Source organism: Perca flavescens, chromosome 7 (assembly GCF_004354835.1).
Source record: "Perca flavescens isolate YP-PL-M2 chromosome 7, PFLA_1.0, whole genome shotgun sequence".
NCBI classification, from domain to species: Eukaryota; Metazoa; Chordata; class Actinopteri; order Perciformes; family Percidae; genus Perca; species Perca flavescens.
In genome coordinates this window covers 19397085-19418579 of record NC_041337.1, presented here as the reverse complement: position 1 = coordinate 19418579, position 21495 = coordinate 19397085, and the positions used below count along the sequence as shown (strand labels likewise).

At 38.6% G+C, this 21495-nt stretch overlaps 2 protein-coding genes across 3 annotated transcripts in view; one reads left to right on the top strand and one right to left on the bottom strand.

Annotated features, from left to right (window-relative positions):
* arhgef25a (Rho guanine nucleotide exchange factor (GEF) 25a) overlaps positions 1–1615 on the bottom strand; it is a 59261-nt gene extending 57646 nt beyond the window's left edge. For both annotated transcript variants that reach the window (XM_028582234.1, XM_028582235.1), the window contains exon 1: positions 736–1615. In XM_028582234.1, coding sequence (XP_028438035.1) covers positions 736–831 — 96 coding nt within the window. In that variant the 5' untranslated portion in view covers positions 832–1615. The remainder of the gene's footprint in view (positions 1–735) is intronic.
* ankrd33aa (ankyrin repeat domain 33Aa) lies at positions 1059–21456 on the top strand. The gene is made up of 6 exons (XM_028582592.1): positions 1059–1133; positions 15310–15627; positions 15764–15893; positions 15990–16130; positions 18038–18734; positions 21396–21456. Exons 1-6 carry the CDS (start codon positions 1059–1061, stop codon positions 21454–21456), a joined length of 1422 nt encoding a protein of 473 aa, XP_028438393.1.
* The last annotated feature ends 39 nt before the right edge of the window (positions 21457–21495 follow it).

Sequence of the window (21495 nt, the reverse complement as noted above, 5' to 3'; positions counted from 1 at the left end):
GGGAGGAAATTATTTATCAAGATAAACAAAGAGAAAGCTAAGTTTTAAAGGGAAACCCATTTGGATCTTTTGGTACACTCTGACATCCATATGTTTGAATTTCTAGATGTTCAATACAGTAGTAGTTCAATCAAGTTCATTAAATGCAATTTGTGCATGAATTTTAAGTCAGACTCCATATTGGTTTTGAAGATTTGCATTTGAAGAGGAGGGTAATAGTGATTATATTTTTATTTAAGAATGTAAATCGACCAACCAACTAAACTAGAAAACACATACTTCAGGAAACCAGATCACCTGTAATGCAGACCCTTTTCTGTTTTAATGGCAGATAAAGAAAAGGAAAGAAGAAAGAAAATGTAATATGCTGGGTTGCAGTGGGGCGACCTGCATGAGTTTGTTTATGGTCAGATGGTTTAATCACCATTACTCTGCTTCCTGTTTCTCTCAAACATCCAAGATTCCTCCCAAGCACTGAACAGAGACAAGAAATCCTTCCAACCCTCTCTCTCTCTCTCTCTCTCTCTCTCTCTCTCTCTCTCTCTCTCTCTCTCCGCTCTCTGCTTGCCCATTTTAGGTTTATGACCAAGTTATAGAGATGACACAAAATAAACTTGGTATGCATCATGCAGTGCAAGCCCTTCAAAATAGCTCCATATGTGCTGTGTGTTGACATTGTGCCATTATGCTTTCATATAAACAGCCAGTAAATACAAAAACAGATCTACAACTTACCAACTGTTGATTGGGCATGGCCACAGAAGTAAGCACATCAGCCATGGCTCCCAACATCTGGTCAGTGCGTCCCTGATTCTTCTGTAGAGCCTTCATTCTTCCCAAACGGCAAACAAAAACTCTCCACAAATTATTCTCATCTGCTGTTGTGACCTTCTCTCTCTCTCTCTCTCTCACTCTTGTGCCCCTGCTTTCTGCTCCTTTAGCACGTCTCACGGCACATTGTGCCACAGTTTGGAGCCGAGCCACCGCAACCTGACTTGTCTAGCCTGACACACAGGAAACCTCATGCACATGAATAATTGATCCTGGAAGAAGGGGGCATGTTTCTGTCTGGACAGGAGCCTCAGAGCTCGTCCTTCCTTGTCCCTCTGTCACCTCCCCCAATTCAGACACAGGTGAGCTGGCACAAGGCGTCTCTAACTCTGGCTTAGTCCAGTGAAAATTTCCACCTTATGCTCTCAACATAAGCTTCTTCCGGAAACTTAGATAGAAGATTTTCTTGGGCCTTCTTGAGCAGAGTCAACTGTCCTCATCTTTGTCTAAATGAGGAGTCTAGTTCTCTGTGAGGTTGGTCTTCTCCTGTCGTTCAGTCTGAAAGCTGAAACGGTGAGCCATGACTTCAAGACTGAGCACATCACCCTCCTTGGAATCCTCCTTTCTTGTTCTTCATTGGCTATAGAGGATCACCACCCCCCTTACCAAAACCTCTCCTCCTTCCATCATTCTTGCTCTCTTTTTCATTTTTTTCCTCCTTGTCTACACTACCTGTATTTGTTTCCCAATCTTAAACTATCTCGGCCTTTTCTATATATCTTTCTTCTGGTCTTTCTTTGAAATATCCTGGCACCCTACACTCTCTCTTCATCTTTGCCCAAGCCTCAGGCAGTGACACATGGATTGTGTGAACTCTTGAGCAGCAGGGCAGCCCCAAATAAGGTATGAATACACAGCCCATGAAGCTCTACTTCAACTACTAAACTATTTAAAAGACTGTCACTGATTGTGCACGTGTACACACACACATATCTTACACAACTTCTTTAACTGCTTAAGTACTGACTAGTCAAATCAGTAGTGTTTGTTTGTGGCTACTTGAAATATTATTTGCCATTAAAAGTTGATGGCTTGCCACATTGTTTATTGACAGTTTGACCCTGCATGTGCAGTGCATGTATCATGGAAACACACACACACACACACACACACACACACACACACATACACCATTGTTCATGTTTTACAGCCAAGCTGAACATTCAGGCAACACGATTGTTGATCACCTGTTATTAAGAATAATCGGTAATAATATAGCAGGTCACCGTACAATAACTTACCCCTAATGATCATCCTAATGTCAATTTTGATTGCACCATTCAAGTTATTTAAAAGTTTCACTGCAGAATTTAATAAAGTGTTCCTCAAGGGAAAAACAGATAAATCACACTTCATGCACTGATAATTTCAGATTTTGACCTATTTATTATGAGGCACAGTAATTGTGTGGAAAAAAAATCACAAATATGAGACAAGTAGGAGTATGTAACTTGGCAATTTATATTATTGAGATGCACACTGTGACCTCACAGTTATAAACAATAACAAAAAGAAGATGAAGAAGAGGAGGCAAGTGAAGAAGAGTCTATGTGCTTAGGCAGAACGGTGCTTTGAGCTAAATGCCAACATGCTGACGTTAAACAGTTATAATTCTTACCATGTTCACCATCTTAGTTTAGAGTGTTAGCACGCTAACATTTGCTAATTAGTAAGTAAAGCTGAGGCTGATTGGAGTGTCATTAGCATTGAATGTATTTGGACATTAACCACATTTTTGAACAAAGTACAATGTTGACGTGATGATAACGCTAGATGAAAAGTTAGGGATCACCAAAAACATTAACATTCTTCCTGAGAAGAACATGAATATATATAGAAATATTTCACTCAAATGAAAAATTCGTGATGATGCTAAAGACCATGAATGCTGAACAAAATCTCTTGCCAATCCATCCAATACAGAAGTTGTTGAGATAGTTCAGTCTGCTCTGTTCTGTATAAAGCCCGAAATAATCTACTTCCTCCCAACATTAAAACCATGTTTAGAGAAAGAGAAGGGGGTTACGCCCTCAGAGGCGACCTTAATTGGAAACAACCTACCTGTAACACAGTAATGAAAAGCAGGTGCATTTCTGTCTGTGACATGAAGTTATGGAACGCATTGCCAAGGGAATTAAAACATATTGGGAATGTTTTTAAATTTAAAAAAGGGTTCAAAGACATGATACTAGATAAGTATAGAAATTGAGTAATATTATTGTGTGTGAAGGTGGATAATCATGTTGATGATGATAAACATCATTACCATTATGGTTGTCATCATTAATTATGATATTATTTACCTTAAGGTGGAAATTGTAATGTATATAAGCACTGACCCTTAATGGGTATATGTAGGTGTGTATTTATGTATGTATGTCTGTATGTCTGTGGGTATGTATGTAGGTATGTATGTAGGTATGTATGTATGTAGGTAGATACATACATACATATGTATGTTTTGATTTGTTTTAAAATGTGACAAGGGGGGGCTTTATATAAGTTGAAGTTTCTGACCCTGCCCCTTTGGTTACGACCAATAAAAATTCATTTATTCATTCATGCTCCTAAATGCAGACAGGTCTGAAATTCGTTTTCGTATTCATTTTAGTGAGCCTAATCCTGTTAATCCGATCTTGGTAAGGTCTTTAACAGAAGCATTTTTCAATCTGCCCAGAAAAACAGCACTTAATTATGTTCTTTACAGTTCAAAATACCCTCACTCATATTTCTATGTTATAAAAAAGTATTACTGACACTATGAGTTATGAGTGTGTGATTATAATTCCCAAATATTTAATAATTCAAGCTATACGGTTGTAACTTTTGATAAATCAAAGTTTGGACAGACACTGTACATGTTTCTATTCAAAGGATTTAAGTTTTAACCATGGAGAAATACACTGGTCAAAAGTTTTAGAACACCCCAATTTTTCTAGTTTTTTATTGAAATTTTAGCAGTTCAATTCCAATGAATAGCTTGAAATGGTACAAAGGTAAGTGGTGAACTGCCTGAGGTCAAAAGAAAAAGTAAGGTTACCCAAAACTGAAAAATAATGTACATTTCAGAATTTTACAAAAAGGCCTTTTTCAGGGAACAAGAAATGGGTAAACAACGTAAAGCTGTTCTGCAGCAATGGAGGTTGATCAAGCTTTGAAAGTTGGTGCTACCAATTCCCACAGGTGTTCCAACTTGTCTGAATTACTTACAACCCTCTCTGTTTGTATAAAAGCATTGTTGGAACACACTGTGGTACCATACCCCGGTGAGCATTATATGAACAGTATTGTACTGCAGAAAGTAGTGTGTTGCCATAAAAATGGTGGGAAAAAGGCAATTAACAATGGAAGAGAGACAGACCATCATAGCACTTAAGAATGTTGGTCTTTCCTACAGAGAAATTGCGAAGAAAGTCAAGGTGTCAGTGAGTACAGTATTCTTCGCTATCAAAAGGCACTTAGAAACTGGGGGAAACTCTGACAGGAAGAGGTCTGGCAGACCCAAAGCCACAACAGAATCAGAAGACAAGTTTCTGAGAGTCAACAGCTTGCGTGATAGGCGGCTCACAGGACAACAGCTTCAAGCACAGCTTAATAGTGGTCGTAATAAGCAAGTCTCAGTTTCAACTGTAAAGAGAAGACTTCGAGCTGCAGGTTTGATAGGTCGAGTTGCAGCAAGACAGCCATTGCTAAGACGTCAGAATAAGAAAAAGAGGCTTGCCTGGGCCAAGAAACATCGTCAATGGACTACTGAAGACTGGAAGAAGGTGCTATGGACTGATTTGAAATCTTCGGTTCATCACGCAGGATTTTTGTACGCTGTCAAGTAGGTAAAAGGTTCCTCAGTGTGTGACATCAACTGTCAAACATGGAGGAGGAAGCATGATGGTCTGGGGCTGTTTTGCTGGATCCAGGGTCGGTGATTTGTACAGAGTGAAAGGCACCCTGAACCAAAACGGCTACCACAGCATTTTGCAGCTCCATGCAGTACCCTCTGGTATGCACCTAGTTTGTCAGGGGTTCATCCTACAGCAAGATAATGACCCAAAACATAAGTCCAAGCAATGCCAGAACTACTTTAGCAAAAAAGAACAAGATGGTAAGCTTAAAAACATGGAGTGGCCAGCACAGTCACCAGACTTAAACCCCATTGAGTTGATTTGGGATGAACTGGACAGAAAAGTGAAAGCAAAGCAACCTACAAGTGCCACACATTTATGGGAACTTCTGCAACAGAGTTGGGAAGAACTTTCTGAAGAATATTTGATTTCCATTGTAGAAAGAATGCCACAAACGTGTTCAGCTGTTATATCTGCCAAAGGGGGCTACTTTGATGAGTCAAAAATTTAGAATACATTTTGGTTTATAAATTGATTCAATGATTTATTTTTTAACTTAAATTGTTCATTTGTTCTATTCTTTCATTTCAGAGTACAATAAGACATTGAACTGCATGAATTTCAATAAAAACCTGGAAAAATCGGGGTGTTCTAAAACTTTTGACCAGTAGCGTATATATTAATAAAACGCCTTGAAAAACAGGTATGTTTGCTGCAAATCAGTAGTCTCAGACAGTATTTGTCTTTTAATCACATGGAAACTATGATCCATGCTTTTGTGCCTAAAAATTCTCTGAATTGTCGTACAACTGTCTGAGAGAGTTGAGTATTGCAGACAGTCCAAAATGTTGCAGCAGGAATATTTTTAGACAACCTATGTAGTATGTCTCAGAGCTTTTAACTTCCACTGAGCCCAAGTACAGCCTGAGCTCATCACGCTGTCCTGTTTTGGTCACACACAGTCTAGGCCAATGGGTGATTGAACTTCCTTCACATTGTTATCCCGAATTAGTTGACTTTACTAGAAATTTGCGTGGAAGCCTTAAACTGTCTAAGTTTTTACACAAGGTAAAACTTAACAGGTCAAGTTGTATTAACACAGAGCGGTAAGTTGATGCAGTAGACAAATTAAGTTTAGTCATTTTAATTAGTCATTACTAAAAATTATTAGTAAACATAAATGATTCATTTCTGAAGTCATTGTCTAAAATAGGCAAGTTAAGTTAAAGCTTTAGTGCGTAACTTTTTTATATTAATGAACATCCATTACATTCAAGCCATTGACAGATGAGTTGATACAAAGCTAATTAAGACTATCAGCTCCACGAAACTTCCTCTGTATTTCTCAGTATGGCTATGTTCAGAAACTGGTGTCTTCCGGTGACTTTCTCTCACATAAAATCGAGTCAAAATAATTATCTCCTCTGAAGAGTGCATCATGTTTTTTTAATCCTCCGTGTCCTACTTGGCTACTAGCAACTGCGCAGGGGAGGGGTGAGGGTGGTGCGTGATCGGTTTGTATCATGTTGATACGCTGACAGTTTTGTTATCATTACTTAGAATTCCTCATGTGGGGAGAAACTACGCACTATAGCTTTTAACATGCAAAGAAACATAACCAACATAAAACATTAGGCTACTTATCACTGCTAACAAAATAATTTGTTTACATAAATGTTTTTTTCTTTTATGACAGTATGATTTTAAGAACAATGTATTCAATACATTATTAAAACACACTTATTAAAACACACTTTAACTAGGACATAAACTGTTCCGAAAATTCAAATGACCCTGCCCCTCCCATACAGAAACTTAAGATTGTTAGTTATTGCTGCTTAATATGATCTGTGCACTGCATACTCAAGTTGATTATTACAAACAACTAATGTGATTTAGTAATGAATATGGTTTTTAATAAAAATGAAAGAATAAGTAGTGACCACTAAAAAGTTTAATTACAACTAAATCTGGCTTTACAGTGCATGAGAGCCTCTACAGATCTGAAGACCTGCCCAGCATAAAGGTCGCCACATTGATGTCTTTATTTGATTCTTGCTTTAATGATACTGTTGTTTCTCATTATGTATTGGTCACATTTTGTTTTGAAAGTAAACTCCCAAAAACAGATTAAAAGATGTGAAAGATGAAAGCTAGCCCAAAAGTCATGTAAAGACATCTCTCCCTAACTTTGAATGAAAAGCATCTACACACTTCCCTCCACTGCATACACCTTATTCCTTTGAGCTTTCAGTCAAACAGGGGCATAACAATAACACACAAAGGAAATAACCTCCCACAGGAAGAGGAGGAGTCGTTCATTTCTCAATTAGCACACCTGAAGCAATTAGAAAATAACACCTGTTTAGTAACATTTTAAATATCTTCCTTCATTTGTGATTTTTTTTGAACTGGCAAAATATCAAAATACACAAAGCAGTGTAATTTTTTGTCCAGATACAATGGAAAATATAAGATAAAACAAATACAAACACATAAAGGACACGAGACACAGCAGAATGGCCAGTGTTATATCAATATAAACATAGTGAATACAAATTACAAATGCACTATGCATCCTTCCCTTCCCAACACCGCTTCTACAATCCCCTTTCTGATATATTCTAGAAATAATATCCTACACAAGTAAGTTTAATGTAACAGTTAAAAATAGAAACGGAAGAGCATTTACAAACAAAACTAAAACAAACAACAACAACAAAAAAGGACATGATTCGCAGTTTGGTTAGGTTTAAGCACCAACACTACTTAGTTAAGTTTAGGAAAAGATCGTGGTTTGGGTTAAAATCAGATATTACTTCACTTCTGGTTATGCACGTAAAGTAAAAAAAAAAAACTCACGGTTTACTTTTATTTTCAAACAGGAGCCAGACCCCGGTTTCCTGATTAAAAGTCCTATGTTTTTGTTTGACTCATATTTGTGAAGAAATAATTAAAGTTAACGTCCTAAAGTGCCTTAATATGATAATGACATTACTAAGAAGTTAGCCTACATGTTTTTAGTAAATGTGGGTGTAGGTAAGGAAAAAGTGTAACTGTGCTCATGTCATATGTGTGTGAGTATGCTTATGTAGATAATCAATGGTGCTCTGTGCAATTTGTGTGTAAGGTGGATTAGATAATTAATGATGCTCTTTGCAATATGTGTGTAAGCTTGTTTAGATCAGTGGTTCCCAACCTTTTTTCCTTGGCGCCCCCCCTACTTATGTCTAAGAAAAGCTGAGCCCCCGAAACCAAAGTTGAGGTAACTCTCGAGATAGAGCCTTACTTTCTTTTTTGATACAGAGGAGTTATCAGGACTTTTACGTTTCTCCCCCATGTTTCATTCATAAAATAGTGATGCTGTGGCGGCAGAAAAAACCAGGATACAACAAAATATATAGTTTTCATACAGACTTTTGTATACATTATACATTGTAGTGTATTATCATAATTTGTTTAACAATATATTTTTTTTTACCTCAACCTCAAACCAGATAAAGACTTGCGCCCCCCCTGTGATCTTTGCCGCCCCCCCTGGGGGTGCCCGGACCCCAGGTTGGGAACCATTGGTTTAGATCATTATTCTTACTGTTGATGAGCTGGTATTGACGGGTTACATCACCATGGGACAGCCACCCCTACAAACCTCCCTCCTTGGTGCTCATACTTAGCTCCCATCATAGTTACCACGCCCACTAGAGGGCGCAACCACTATAAACAGAAATATGTGTCATACTTGCTGCTTGAACAAACAACTTATGTGGCCATTTTTCAGGGGAGGACAGTCTCGTGTAAACGGCCCCCACACTTTTTTGAAAAATTCTTTTTTGCCCTTGAGGATGTAGGTTATCTTTTCGATTGAAAGACAGTGGTACATTTATCTCAGCCTTTGACCCATTTGATGTCCGTTAACATTTGTCCAAGAAAGGGCAATTAGACGACTTGCTTGCACTGAATATCAGAACAGCTTCTGTCATAGGCACCAGGCCACAGGCATCACCCCAAATTAGGCTAAAGCAAGAATAAGCCCGACATTCACCAAATATTTTTGCACATCATGCCAGACATTAATGTTGGTTTTCTAAGTTTAATACTGTCATAAATTAATACGATGATCCATTGTCAACAAAGGAGAACTACAGTAATGGAGCAGATTGTTAATAGTCCAAAATATGAATCCAGAAATATTCCCTTTGGTGTTGTTTTTTAAATCCATATATCATCTTTAATTTTAAATACTATTGTACAAGACCTTAAGGGAGAAATACAAGAGAACATTCAAAAGTGACTTGTCACTGGATAATTATCTTATTTGTGTCTGCTGCTAGTTAGATAAGCAGGAAAAAAGCTGGCACATGTTAATGCTTTGGTGGTATTTCAAATTAAAGATGAAATATGGATTTGAAAAAACTCTGCAAAAGGGAATCATTCTGAATTCTGGTTTTGCACATTCTTCTTTCTCATGTCCTTAATGTGTTTGCATTTGATTTGCCTTATATGTTTCATTGTATGTGGACATTGATATGCTTTGTTGTGTTGGGTTTTCTCTGGGTGTACTCAATATTTTGCTATTTTATTTTGTCAAATATTAAGAAAAACATTTTAAATGTGTTCTATAATACTAAACAGGTCTTCCTGTGGGAGATTATTTCTTCTGTGTGTTTGGCATGTCTCTGTTTGACTGAACTCTCAGGATTCTTTTCATCTAAAATATTAGGGAAAGATGTCTTTACATAATGCATGGGCTAGCTTTCATCTTTATCAGAGTACAATTACAGTAGTCACCGGCAGCAGTGAAGACCTTAGAGAAAGTACTGGCAGAGGTGAAGATGTAAGAGAGCACGAGGAAACTCTAAGCGTGTAGTTGGAAGAAGCAATGCTTGCTTACAACAACCACTTTATGGTCATACAATGTTTTCACATCACTCACACTAGCCATTAGCACAAGGTCAAGACTGACTGTGGACACATCATTATCACTTTCTTTAAACCAGGGCAGCTACTGTAAAAGTGAAGCCAACAAGCCTGTTGTACCCGGTTCATGCAGGCTCACTTTTATTGCATCTCTCTCTTCCTCATTCCCTGTATATATATAGTGCTAATAGAAATATGTATATATATATATATATATATATATATATATATATATATATATATATATATTTATACATATTTCTACTAGCACTATATTTATACAGGCAATTTCTAAAAAATTTGAAAAAAGTCAGACTTGTACTGCATTGCTTTCTAAAAGAAATACTTAAACTTTTAAGATTTCATGTGGATAAAACTACAAGCAATGTTTCAAAAACCTCACAACATGTGAATAGGTTTTGTATTTCTCCGAACCAGGAAAATAAACTGTTAAGTAATTGCTGAATATGCCATATCACCTCACAATATCAGTCCACTCCATTCAGGGACTCTATCATGTGCGGCTACATTTAAAACAATAAACAAAAATGTGAATAATATGAGCACTTATTAGGAAGCACAGAGAGTGAAAGAATATATTGAAGGAGCTGTGGTGTACATTTTCATACTTATGTACTTCTTTACGTTTCCTTGACCTGACCTAACCCATAGCAAGTTTCATTTTAGCTAAGTAAAAGGTTTGAGTACTCCAGCTCTAAACTATTCATTTCCTTAGTGTGCAGTATTTTTTTTACTCGTGCCTTATTCACCCACCCTTGAGTCAAAGCACAAACACCACAAACTTCCACTTCCCATTACAATAATTTCTGCCAAATCCCCCATAATCTCCTCTTTGCAATACATAACCAAGTATATCTCTGTTTCCTTCTATTTACCTGATCCCTGCAGGCTTTTAGACACTTTAAAACAAGTAGTGTAGGGGGGCTTCAGTCTGTTAACCACATAGCTGGAAATAGAATAGCAGATGCTCACAGAGTCTGAGTATAGTGTTGATAAGACTGGTCCTAGAGAGACTGCCAACTGTCTAATATTAGCTGAGCAAAAGGCTGTCTTTCGAATTGCTGCGTTCATTGCTTCCCAAGCCTCTTTCCAAGTGCTTTTGCTTTACCAGTGACCTCTGCTGGGTACTCTGGTGTCTGGGGAGAAGTTGAACTGCCTTTTGCAGTGATGAGTGAATGACTCTGTGAGGAATTTGCAGAATAGGAACAAAATAACTCTGACCCTAAAAGGAAAGTGTGAGTATCAGGAGGTGGGAATCAGAACAAAATGTTCTTTACCTCATACATCAGATTAGGTGTCATTTGTAAAAATTCAGTTGGATTTTCTTTTGAGATAAACTGCTGCTGTTGAAGTGTGCTGTGCTGCCCTCCTCTGGAAAAGCCGTTTGATCATGCTTGTATATCTAACAGGATAAAGGAAAACACACACACCACTACCCCACCCAAGTAGTGGCCAAACAGACTTCCCTTTCCTCTGCATTTCTTCCTATCAACTACATTTCTGTTATAAACACACTTCACCCCCAACCATGCCCTTTTCTTCCTCTTCCTGTGGTTCATCATATCAGTAAGGAGTCAAGAACCACCTTAGGCTCTTGTGTCTACCATAAACATGGCACCTTTTGAGTAATGTGTCAGGTAAGTGTGCCGCTATAGGTCTGATCTGATGGTTCACAGCCAAAAAGGCAGTTTCTGATAAGGAATTGGGTGGGGCATTAGATGGGATTTAGTGAGATTATGTTGTTGGAGGTGTGTCCGCTTCAGATGGCTCAGATGGATCAGCAACTATTACTCTCAGGATCAAAATGCTTTTAAATGAGTGTCCAATTTGACACAGTGACTTTTCTCGGTCAAGATGGGGCTCTACGGTGATAGACATCAGATATCGAAATAATGTTGCTCGTTAATAGTGCTGGCACGAAGCACTTGATTATAACATGTTAATGGTATGTTTCACTCACAGTGCAAAGTGAAGACATGTAAGTTCAGAGCGAACAAGATGTGCCTTGTTATAAGTTTGTGGATATATTTGGAGGTGATGTAGACAGCAACTGTAACCTACAGTGAGGATTCATTTTATGGCTATTTTAAATGTGAGGTGTCTCTAAATATCTTGTTGAGCCACATAAACAAGGCTTGTATCCAAACACTGCATTACCCAGTTTTGATCAGAAGGGGGCAGTGTGCCAGTGTCATTCTAACAGAAAGGAGCTGTTGCATTAAGCAGGCTAAATTCCCATACACAAAGTCACAGATTGGCCCTACTTCAATTCACTATCAGGGTTAATCTATTTACACGTACCTTTAATGCCATGTGATTTTGTCTGTGCTATGAATAAACCTGTTGGCACGATATTCCTGTACACAAATGGGATTCGGCCATCGTAACAAAAGTGTCGTGGTCACAGTTAAAGCAGAGCGCTTGAACCAATGTGAAACTAGTAAAAAAAAAGTTAATTCTGGTTTCTTATAATGGCAATATAACATTATTTGGTATATTTGAACATTTGATATTTCTGTTGAAGCAAACGTAACCAGCCTAAGAAGACAATTAAATCACCTATAGATGAAACTGTGGGAACTGAAACAGTGAAAAGGTGTAACTCTGCTTTGTTGTGTGGTGGCTGTGGTTCAGAGGAAGAGCGGGTTGGCCATCAACAACTAGACAGTCAGTTTGATCCCGGCCTCGTGTGGCCACATGTCAAAATGTCCTTGAGCAAGACACTGAACCCCAAGTTGTTCTCCGGACTGTATGTAGCATCCACTGCTCCTAATGCTTAGGATGGGTTAAATGCAGAGATTGAATTTCACGACATTGTACTATACGATTGTATGTGACGAATAATAAAGTTTCCTCTTGTTTTTCTAGATGCCTCATTGTGTATGCATGCAGATTTTGCAAATCAGTTGCTTCCAGCCTTTACAGCATCTGTGTGGGTGTACAATGAGTTGTGTGTGTTTGCATAGCGTCTCGTACTTGTGCATTTGTGTGCACGGAATGTATCACAGAATGCCCATGTGTTTCAATGCATGTCTGTGTGTGTCATGCCCGTCGTGGGAATAATTACTAGCAAGGCCCCCTGGCTTAGAGTAACAGCAGGGTTAGTTTGTTGTCCCGGCAAATGGATTTCCATGGGAAAACAGACCCAAGATGCTGTCTCCCATCACACAGACACACTAAAATTATTCAGGCAGGGGGTCCTCAGCAGGAGAGCAGATTTAGGAACCATAGCCTCCATGATTCTGTCACAGCACTTATTTGGACAGATAGGGAGGTTTTCTCTGACACAACAGACGGCAGCAGAGAGCTGTGGATGGACAGATTCAGAGAGTGCTGTGAAGACGAGTGACAGAGAGGAGAAAAAGAGAGCAGACTGTAAGGGCAGCAAAGTTGGCTGCTGTCTCTTAATCCTTAAATCTTCTATAATCAGGATGAGAGGGAGAGAGCATGCTGCCTGACTTAGGACAGCAGGGTCTATGTTGGGACCTGGATGGATTGCCGGCTGATGAAGCAACCTAACTGGCCAGTAGAAGATGTAGAGGGAGGGGGAAGGCATTCAGCCGGGGTCAGTTTGGGAAACTTAAACTTAACCAGTTTCTACCAAGAGCCAACAGGACAAAAGAAAGTCCATTATATGAGGATGGTTTAACCACTAAGAGCAAATTCAAAAAGAGAGAAAAAGAGAAGAGGACTGTGGACCATGGCTGGATTGTTTTAGGGTGAGACTTTACTATTACTATTTCTTCTAAAAAATTGTATATTTTTTACATCTTTACTCCACAGCTCAAATTTAGGATTCATAGGAAGAAGCTTGTTTAGATTCCAAAGTGTTGCTCAGATGGAAGTGTAGGCCAGGAGTTAAAATAGGAGCTTTATATGTTTGTGCAGTAGGAGGATGAGAGAGAGAGATATGTTTGTGTGATAGTAATCTTAATTCTTCTGCATGACACAATGCTGAAATAGGAACATATGTTTATGGGATTAAAGGAGTTCTATCAGTTCTATCTGGCATTTAACGAGAGCTTATCCAAAAGATGCTATTACTCTAATAAACTGTCAGCAGGTGTAAAGATGCTTCTGTGCAATGTGTGGAATATGTGCCTAGTGTGTGGATATGGTGGCAGGTGTGGTGATGTATGCAGGGCCAAGTCAGCCTGACGACTGAAACACTCAATCCCTCACTGGAGAGCCATCAAGCTCTTTCTCACGCTCATCTGCAGCTCCTTCAAAATATTAATAAAGACTCAGTCTACTCAGTCGATTATATTAAGCAGAGCTGCAAAGATGAACTGATCAATCAATCAATTAGTTGTCAACTAATAAATTAACCTCCAACTATTTTGATAATTGATTAATTGGTGTGAGTCATTTTTTATGAAATTGTTTTACGATTCAAGCTTTTTAAATGTGAATATGTTTTAGTTTCTTTATTCCTCTATGGCAGTAAACTGAATATCTTTGAGTTGTGGACATAACAAGACATTTGAGGACATCATCTTGGGCTTTGGAAAACACTGATCAACATTTTTTAACCCTTTTCTGACTTTTTATAGACCCAACAACTAATTGATTAATCGAGAAAGATAATCAACAGATTAATCGACAATGAAAACAATCGTTAGTTGCAGCCCTAATCCTGAACCTGAGCTTTGAGAATCAGTGTCATGACTGGTTTAAAAATGTACTGCATACAAACATTACCTTTGTATTTGTATAGTTTAATGATTTATACCAGATAACCACTGGATATCCCATGCACTTGTACTGCAGTGCAGTGTGACACAGTTAAGACACCATGACAGATGCTGTCACTAGCCTGCATGGCCTCCCATTGCTTCCAGCACCATATGACCTTTCTCAACCCAGTACACTCCTCCTATGCCTTAATTCACATTATATATATGTCATGCACATCCTTACACATTTCTGAGCATTAATTACCTTAAAGTATATAAATAGTGAAAATATTATAAGTCATAACTACTCATTCTCTTCTTCTATTCTATGATGGGCTGAGCTAGTGAACAAACACTGGCAAAAAACATGTGAACAGTCAGCTTAACCATCTTGTAAATCACAGACTTAAGGATCACCAGCTCTAACAGGAGGGCAGAGGTGAGGTGAATCTTGTCATCCTCTTTAAGTATCGTCCCTTATACACAAGGCCGTACAGGTCATCAGATCTAAATAACATGATAACTTCAAAGTCTGCCAGAGTTTTGTTATTAGTCTTGCAGTCATATTTGAACTAGTGTGAGATGCTTATTTTGAGGCGAAGAAATTATACACAATCCTACCCTGGATGGCACAAAACAAAATGCATATGCACACAAATATTTTCACCACCACCTTTCACACACATTAGGATAAGCACACATTTTAGAAAGTACATGAGATACTGTATGTCTGATGTTTATATCAGCAGCATGTGGCCATCAAGCACAGCATTTGTTTAGTGGCCATTGGGGCTATTATCCTACCACTAGCACCCAAAAATAGCATTACAGTCATCTAAATGACTAAAAAGTAGCTCTCCAATGCCCCATGCTGCTTGACTGGGCCAGTAATGCTGGGTTCGCTATGCCTGCTGATAGGCACACAGTTGATGGTGATAAGTCATGAATGTCATATGCCTGAGGAAAATTTAGAAAAAAGAAATGTGTTCATTTTGTGTCCAACATTTAATGTTTTTCTATTCAAGATATGGGTGGTGTGCAGCAGACCTGACACCCAGGTGGGATCCCAGGCAGAAGGGGGTCCAATGGCCACTGCAAATTATGACCCCCACCTGGGCGAAGGCCCATCTGATGACTCAGAGAGCCTCCTGGATAATTCTGACTCATGGAGTGTGCTTTCTGATGACTCAGTGCTTCCTGACTATGAAATGGATGAAAAGCATACAGAGCCAGCTAAAACTTTGTATGAGGCCTGCGTTAGGAATGACCCCACGTCCCTGAACAGGATCCTGGAAAGAGGAGTCACTGAAGATGAGGGCATGGAACTTGACATCAATGGCAGGGTGAGATGGATTTCAATTTCCTTTTTATCACACAAGAAAAGTGACGTTGACACAAACTAAGAAATCTGTATTTCTGCAACCAAAAAGGTTTAATAGTTTCATAAGGGTCAATTTATTTTTACTTTGTTCCCCTCAGAATGGACTGATGTTGGCTGTGAGCAAGGGATTCATAGACATTGTCACCATGCTGCACACGTGTACAGTAATAGACATCAATCACCAAGACAATGATGGCAATACTGCCCTCATGATTGCTGCCCAGGCAGGTTTGTCTGATGACACGTACAGCACATAACCTCAACATATAGTCTCCAGTCAACCTACCGATATTAACATAATGTTTTTGTCGTTTTTCAATCCAGGTTTCATCAGCATTCTGAACTATATCCTTAACTACTACTCTGGTGTGAACACCGAAGTCAGGGATCCCCGTGGCTTCACAGCCCTCATCAAGGCAGGCTTGCAGGGCCGAGAAGAGTGTGTTTCTGCCCTGCTAATGCATGGTACGTTCATGGAACATAAGACCTCCTATAAACTTTGCAGTATTTAATTCAGATGGGAGGAACATCTGGTCTATGTGCACACGTGGACAATATATTTATTCAGAGGCAGTCAGGCCAGATTCTTACATTGGTGCAAACCCCCTACATATCTTGGTTTGGGAGAAAACAAAATGTACAGTTAGGATGCAAGGACTAGTGTGTATAATTCTTGAAACCCAGGAAAACGTATTCCAAAAACTATAAATGTTATACGTATGTGATACACACTAATATGGTATTTCTCATTAATCCTCCTGAATAAACTGTACAAGCACACATTTAGGATAGCACTATAAATATTGCAACCACGTGCACGTCCTATTCAAAGTCAATTATATTAGAGACAGATAACTTGACAGGCAAATGTGAGCCATGCGTGGAATAGAAATATGTCTGATGTTCTTGGATTTGTTTTAAAGCCATGATTATTCATTAAAAAAGTGACCTAATATACATTTCCGTATTTTTTTTTCATAGGTATAATGTTACAATGTCGGTTGTTTATGTTAAAGGTCCCATGGCCTGAACATTTCACTTTATGAGTTTTTTAAACATTAATATGAGTTCCCTCATTCTGCCTATGATCCCACAGTGGCTAGAAATGGCGATAGGTGTAAACCGAAAATGAAAGCTCAGATGGGCCGATCTGGAATCTCCTCCTTATGAGGTCATAAGGAGCAAGGTTACCTCCCCTTTCTCTGCTTTGCCCGTCCAGAGAATTTGGCCCGCCCATGAGAAAGAGAGGGCATCATGGCTTGCAAACAAGCAAAGTGGCAGTTGGTCAAGGCCACACCCCCACCCTCCACCTTCTTCCCCCTCTCTCCTCCTCAATAGCATTTAAAGCTACAGACACAGAAATGGCATATTCTAAGGAAAGCTCATTGTGGGACTGGCTCTAATGGCTGTAATTCTGCACCAAGGCTGAATTTCAGGAAAGAGACTTCAGATACAGTATTAGGGGACCACTAAGGCCTATATAAAAGCATCCAAAAAGCAGCACGTCATAGGACCTTTAAATTCATTAATTTATTTCTTCAAATAATGAGGTAAATGTTTTTCAGAGAAATCCCTGTTAGCACAAACCGCAGATTTCTCAATGTTCTGAACGCTCCCCTTTAAAGTTTTTTTTTCTACTATCTGCTCTGTGTCACTTCACACAGAGCTGGATTTCAATGATTTGGCATCTGCTCTAGGCAGGCTACTGAAGTGTTTTTTTTAAGCTAACTGCAGTGTTTACATTGTCACAAGTCACGTTAGCTGCATACTAATGCCAGATAGCTGTAATCTTGACTGCCAATGTTGGTCATTTCTCCCCAATTTCGGGTCACATTAATGCTGGAACATGTCCTGTTGTGTAGTATTTGGTTTAGAAGCCTTTATTGGTGATTTGTCATACAAAGGGTGAATACAGGTGCAGCAGCCATGGGCAGTATGAGAAAAATAAAGTGTTTATTGAACATTAAAGCATGTAAACATGTTCTAGTAAAATCACAAAATACAAGTAGGAATCTGTAAAGAGTATACAATAGGTCACCTTTAACCCTTGTAATGTGTTAGAAAGCTGCACACATTTATTGTGTTAACGGGTCAAATTTGACCCGTGATTTAACTCAGCCCAAAATACTCATAAAACAATGATTATCCAATTGTGTTTTTCACCTCATAGTTAACCTGTTATATTCATTTACATGTAAAAACTCTTTTACGTGTTATTTTTTTGGCCCCATTGGCCTCTATAGTGACCACAAGGTGGGGTCATTTCACTGGAGGAGCAATTGATTTCCTCACGTTCCTCAGCATCCAATCATTTTTAACTTGGTTCCTTGTTTTCACTGTGTCCTGCTATGTTCTCCCCTTTTCATATGCAGGTGCAGATATGAATGCAATGGACCTGGTCCAAGCGAGAGGTCTAAAGGACTGGATCCTTAGGACAGGACGTTTTGAAACTCTTAAAAGACTACACCGTCTGCAGGCTCATTCTGTCGCTGAACAGTTCTGTGAAAGCTACATTCCTGAGTGGCCTGAGCTTAAGCAATTGGTAGAAAAGGCCGACACCAAAACAGGCTGTCAGGCGCTGAGGCAGCGCTTAAAAGACAACTTTTCTTTCAGCTTCCCTCAAGACCCCCAAGACAATGGAGTCATGGACCATATGGTGCGCATGACCACAGGCATCCATAGCCCCCTGATAGCCACTGGCTGTCGTCCACTCTGTCCCACAAGCCCCCCTGAGATTGGCAAGCGACGGTTAGCCGTCCCTGAACTGCTTGAAAAGCACAGCAGCAAGGAGTTGGAGGAAAGCACAGTGTCCCACAGTAAAGGCTCCTTCACCACCTCAGGTTCTCCCACTGCTGTGTCAGCCTCCTCTGTATCCCTGACATCCTGCCGCCAGGACCTGCCATTAGGTGGCATGAGAAGCTTAATTCCCCACAGCATAGCAAACAGGAACAGCATCTTCCCCTCAGGCTGTATTCCTAAGATTGAAGTGACAAAGTCTGGGGAACCCACTCCAAAGAAAGAGAAAAAGAAGAAAATGCAGAAGGGCTACCTGGAACCTCCTGTCTGGAAGTACAAAGAGGCCAAGGAGGAAAAAAAGAGGGAGAAGAAGCAGCACGAGGAAAAGGAAAAAGACAGAGAGAAAAAACAGAAGGCATCCAAACGTTCATCAAGCCAAAAATGAGGCATTATTCTCTTTTCCTCAGAGAATTTCACTGTGATAAAGTCATGCATGAGGGTTGAGCATGTGATTACAGTGAGTAACAGAAGACTAAGGAATTGCAAAACAAATTTGGGAGTGAGAAATTCACAATTAAAACACATTAATGGATTTGAACTTTGGGTTGGGATGAACATCAAGTGACTTGAATTTGCTAGATGTGATATATTTTTCAAGAAAGCTGAAAATTATGTTTACCAAATGTTATTTGGATTTGGAGATATACAGTGACATGTCTTAGCATGGTTGACTCCTACCTCATGAATAATGATGCCGCAATTATTACAACAATTATTTTGAGGATTTTATTTGTCTGTGTATTGTGAATGATTTTGAGGTAGTGTGCCATCTACTCAACTGTAAAATAAACCAAATATATAGCAAATACTGTATGTACAGTACATGTAAGCAATGGCCTTCAGCTCATGAATTTATGTTAAGTTAATCAAAAAGACTGTGCAATGTAAACAGAGTTAAAACATCTTCAAAGGATGTGCTTTGCTCCTCTACACCACATGATCACAAGACCAAGCAAAGAATAAGATGCATCAGCACCCAACTATTGTGAGATGTATGAATTTTGGTTCTTTTTCCCCTCTGCAAGAAGTAATGCTGTTAGCAAAGATTCAGAAGCAGGAAGTGAATCATAGCTATATAATACATTGTTCAATTGGGATCAAAACTGCTCGGTTAGCAGGCTAATTCTCAATTGACTTGTGTTTCCTAAAATCCCTCAAACACGACTACCATGGCAAGTAAACATCCATTTTACAGCATTTTATAAATGAAATCAGTCACCATTTTTGAGTTTTATCAAACGTTTTTATTTTGAAAGGTAATCCAATCTTCTCTATTATGTAACATGTAGCTGCATGCCTTTTATGTCTTTTTGACAGAATTTTAATACTCCAAACTGTTTGGCTGTGGCATGTGTTTGATGTTAGCAGTGAGGATACAGAAAATTTTTTGTCTGATCATAAGAAAAACTGCTTCAAGTCCTCAGTCTGCTGTGCTTAATGTACCATGTTTGATCGGCTTTTTATAGGACACCAAAATTGCTGCTTGCTATATTTTAGCAGACCTCACATGTGCAGAGTTACCTATGCATAGCACAGAAACTATATGTACATAAAGTTACTCAGGAAATCTTTTGTTAATAATACGTTGGGCATTATACATTAAGCATCTGTCAAGACAATGTAATACCTGTTCTTATTATAACAAAACATTTTTAAATATGTTACCTAAAAAAATATTTATTTAGATACTGTTCTAACAAAGAAAATAGAGCATCATTTCTTGGGTTATTTATTTTAAAGTGGAAACAAGAGACACAGAAAGCTCAGGTTCTTCTTCTTCTTGATAATGTATGAGACAGATGAAAATGTATTTGGAATAAATTTGCTGAACTTTTCAAGTGAGTTTGTTTTTTTCACGGCACTTTACCTCTGATTTGATGATCTGAAAGAATCACAATGTTGTATATTAGTGTGGTTACAAGACATAATACACATTTGTTGATGTACAGTAACGGAATTATATTATACCGTGTATAAAGAATTGGAAACAAAATCAAAATGGCTACTTTGACGTGTGTAAAAATATTTAATGGAATTATTTCTATCAATTTCATGTAAAGATTCAAAGTTTCATAGATGAAAATGAAGCTAGAACACGTCTTCAAACATGTCACATAATACTTTTAGTATTCTGGCTCACTTCCTCTTCACAGAGGGGAACTTGGTGACTTGAGGTCAGCTCTAACATAAATACCTCTCTAGACTTTAACCCTGTCTATGTCTTAGACTGTAAACACATACTCATATAGTTGCATAGGCTGGACCAGATTTTGACCTCTGAAAATAAAGTATCACACTGTGAAACATAAATATGACTAACTCACAGTATGAAAACATGTCTGTTGAAGCAATACATTTCCTCTACAATAGTAGGCTAAATTATACAACCAATTAAGGATTTTTATGAAAACCCATAAGGGAATAAGAACATATGGCTCTTTGAATCAGAGAGATTTTTAAAAAAGAACAACAATTTGCTTTTTTTCTACATGACAGCTGATGTGAGAGCTTCCAGCTGTTTCTTCAGCCATAAGCCAAAAATTGAGAGATAACAGAGCCTGAGAACAAGGGGAGGGTAAGGTGGGGGTAGGGGTGGGGGGTTATATTACAGACATGAAGACATCTCTCTCAGGCTCTTCTGAATGAAGTGTTTTCAGACAGCTGAGTCTATCTGGCATCCAAGAGACAAATGTATTCTACCATTAAGAGACACTTTGACTGCCACAACTGCCGTAACAGAAAGGCACTTGAGCACTGTGGTGTTTCTTTAATTTGAGGCGATATATAAGCTTTACAATACTAACTAAATACATTACAAACAGATTAGCAGTATAAAGTAGTTTAAGAAATAAATTAATCTTAAAATCCCACTCCACTCAGAAATGTGTTGTGCTTATTGTTACTTTACATGGATGTTTTACCGTCACTGTGCAGAATGGTGCAGTTTCGAGACTGTCCTCTGCTGAAAAACGACCCCATAACTCATGGACCATAAGTCATCTGTTCAAAATGCATTATGACTCATATTTACTTT

Bases quoted from the DNA above. Each gene is read 5' to 3' on its own strand.
- ankrd33aa (XM_028582592.1), top strand. From the start codon at position 1,059: ATGTTTCTGTCTGGACAGGAGCCTCAGAGCTCGTCCTTCCTTGTCCCT. The intron at 15,628-15,763 runs GTGAGATGGATT...TGTTCCCCTCAG, and splicing joins AACTTGACATCAATGGCAGG to AATGGACTGATGTTGGCTGT. The intron at 15,894-15,989 runs GTTTGTCTGATG...TTTTCAATCCAG, and splicing joins CATGATTGCTGCCCAGGCAG to GTTTCATCAGCATTCTGAAC.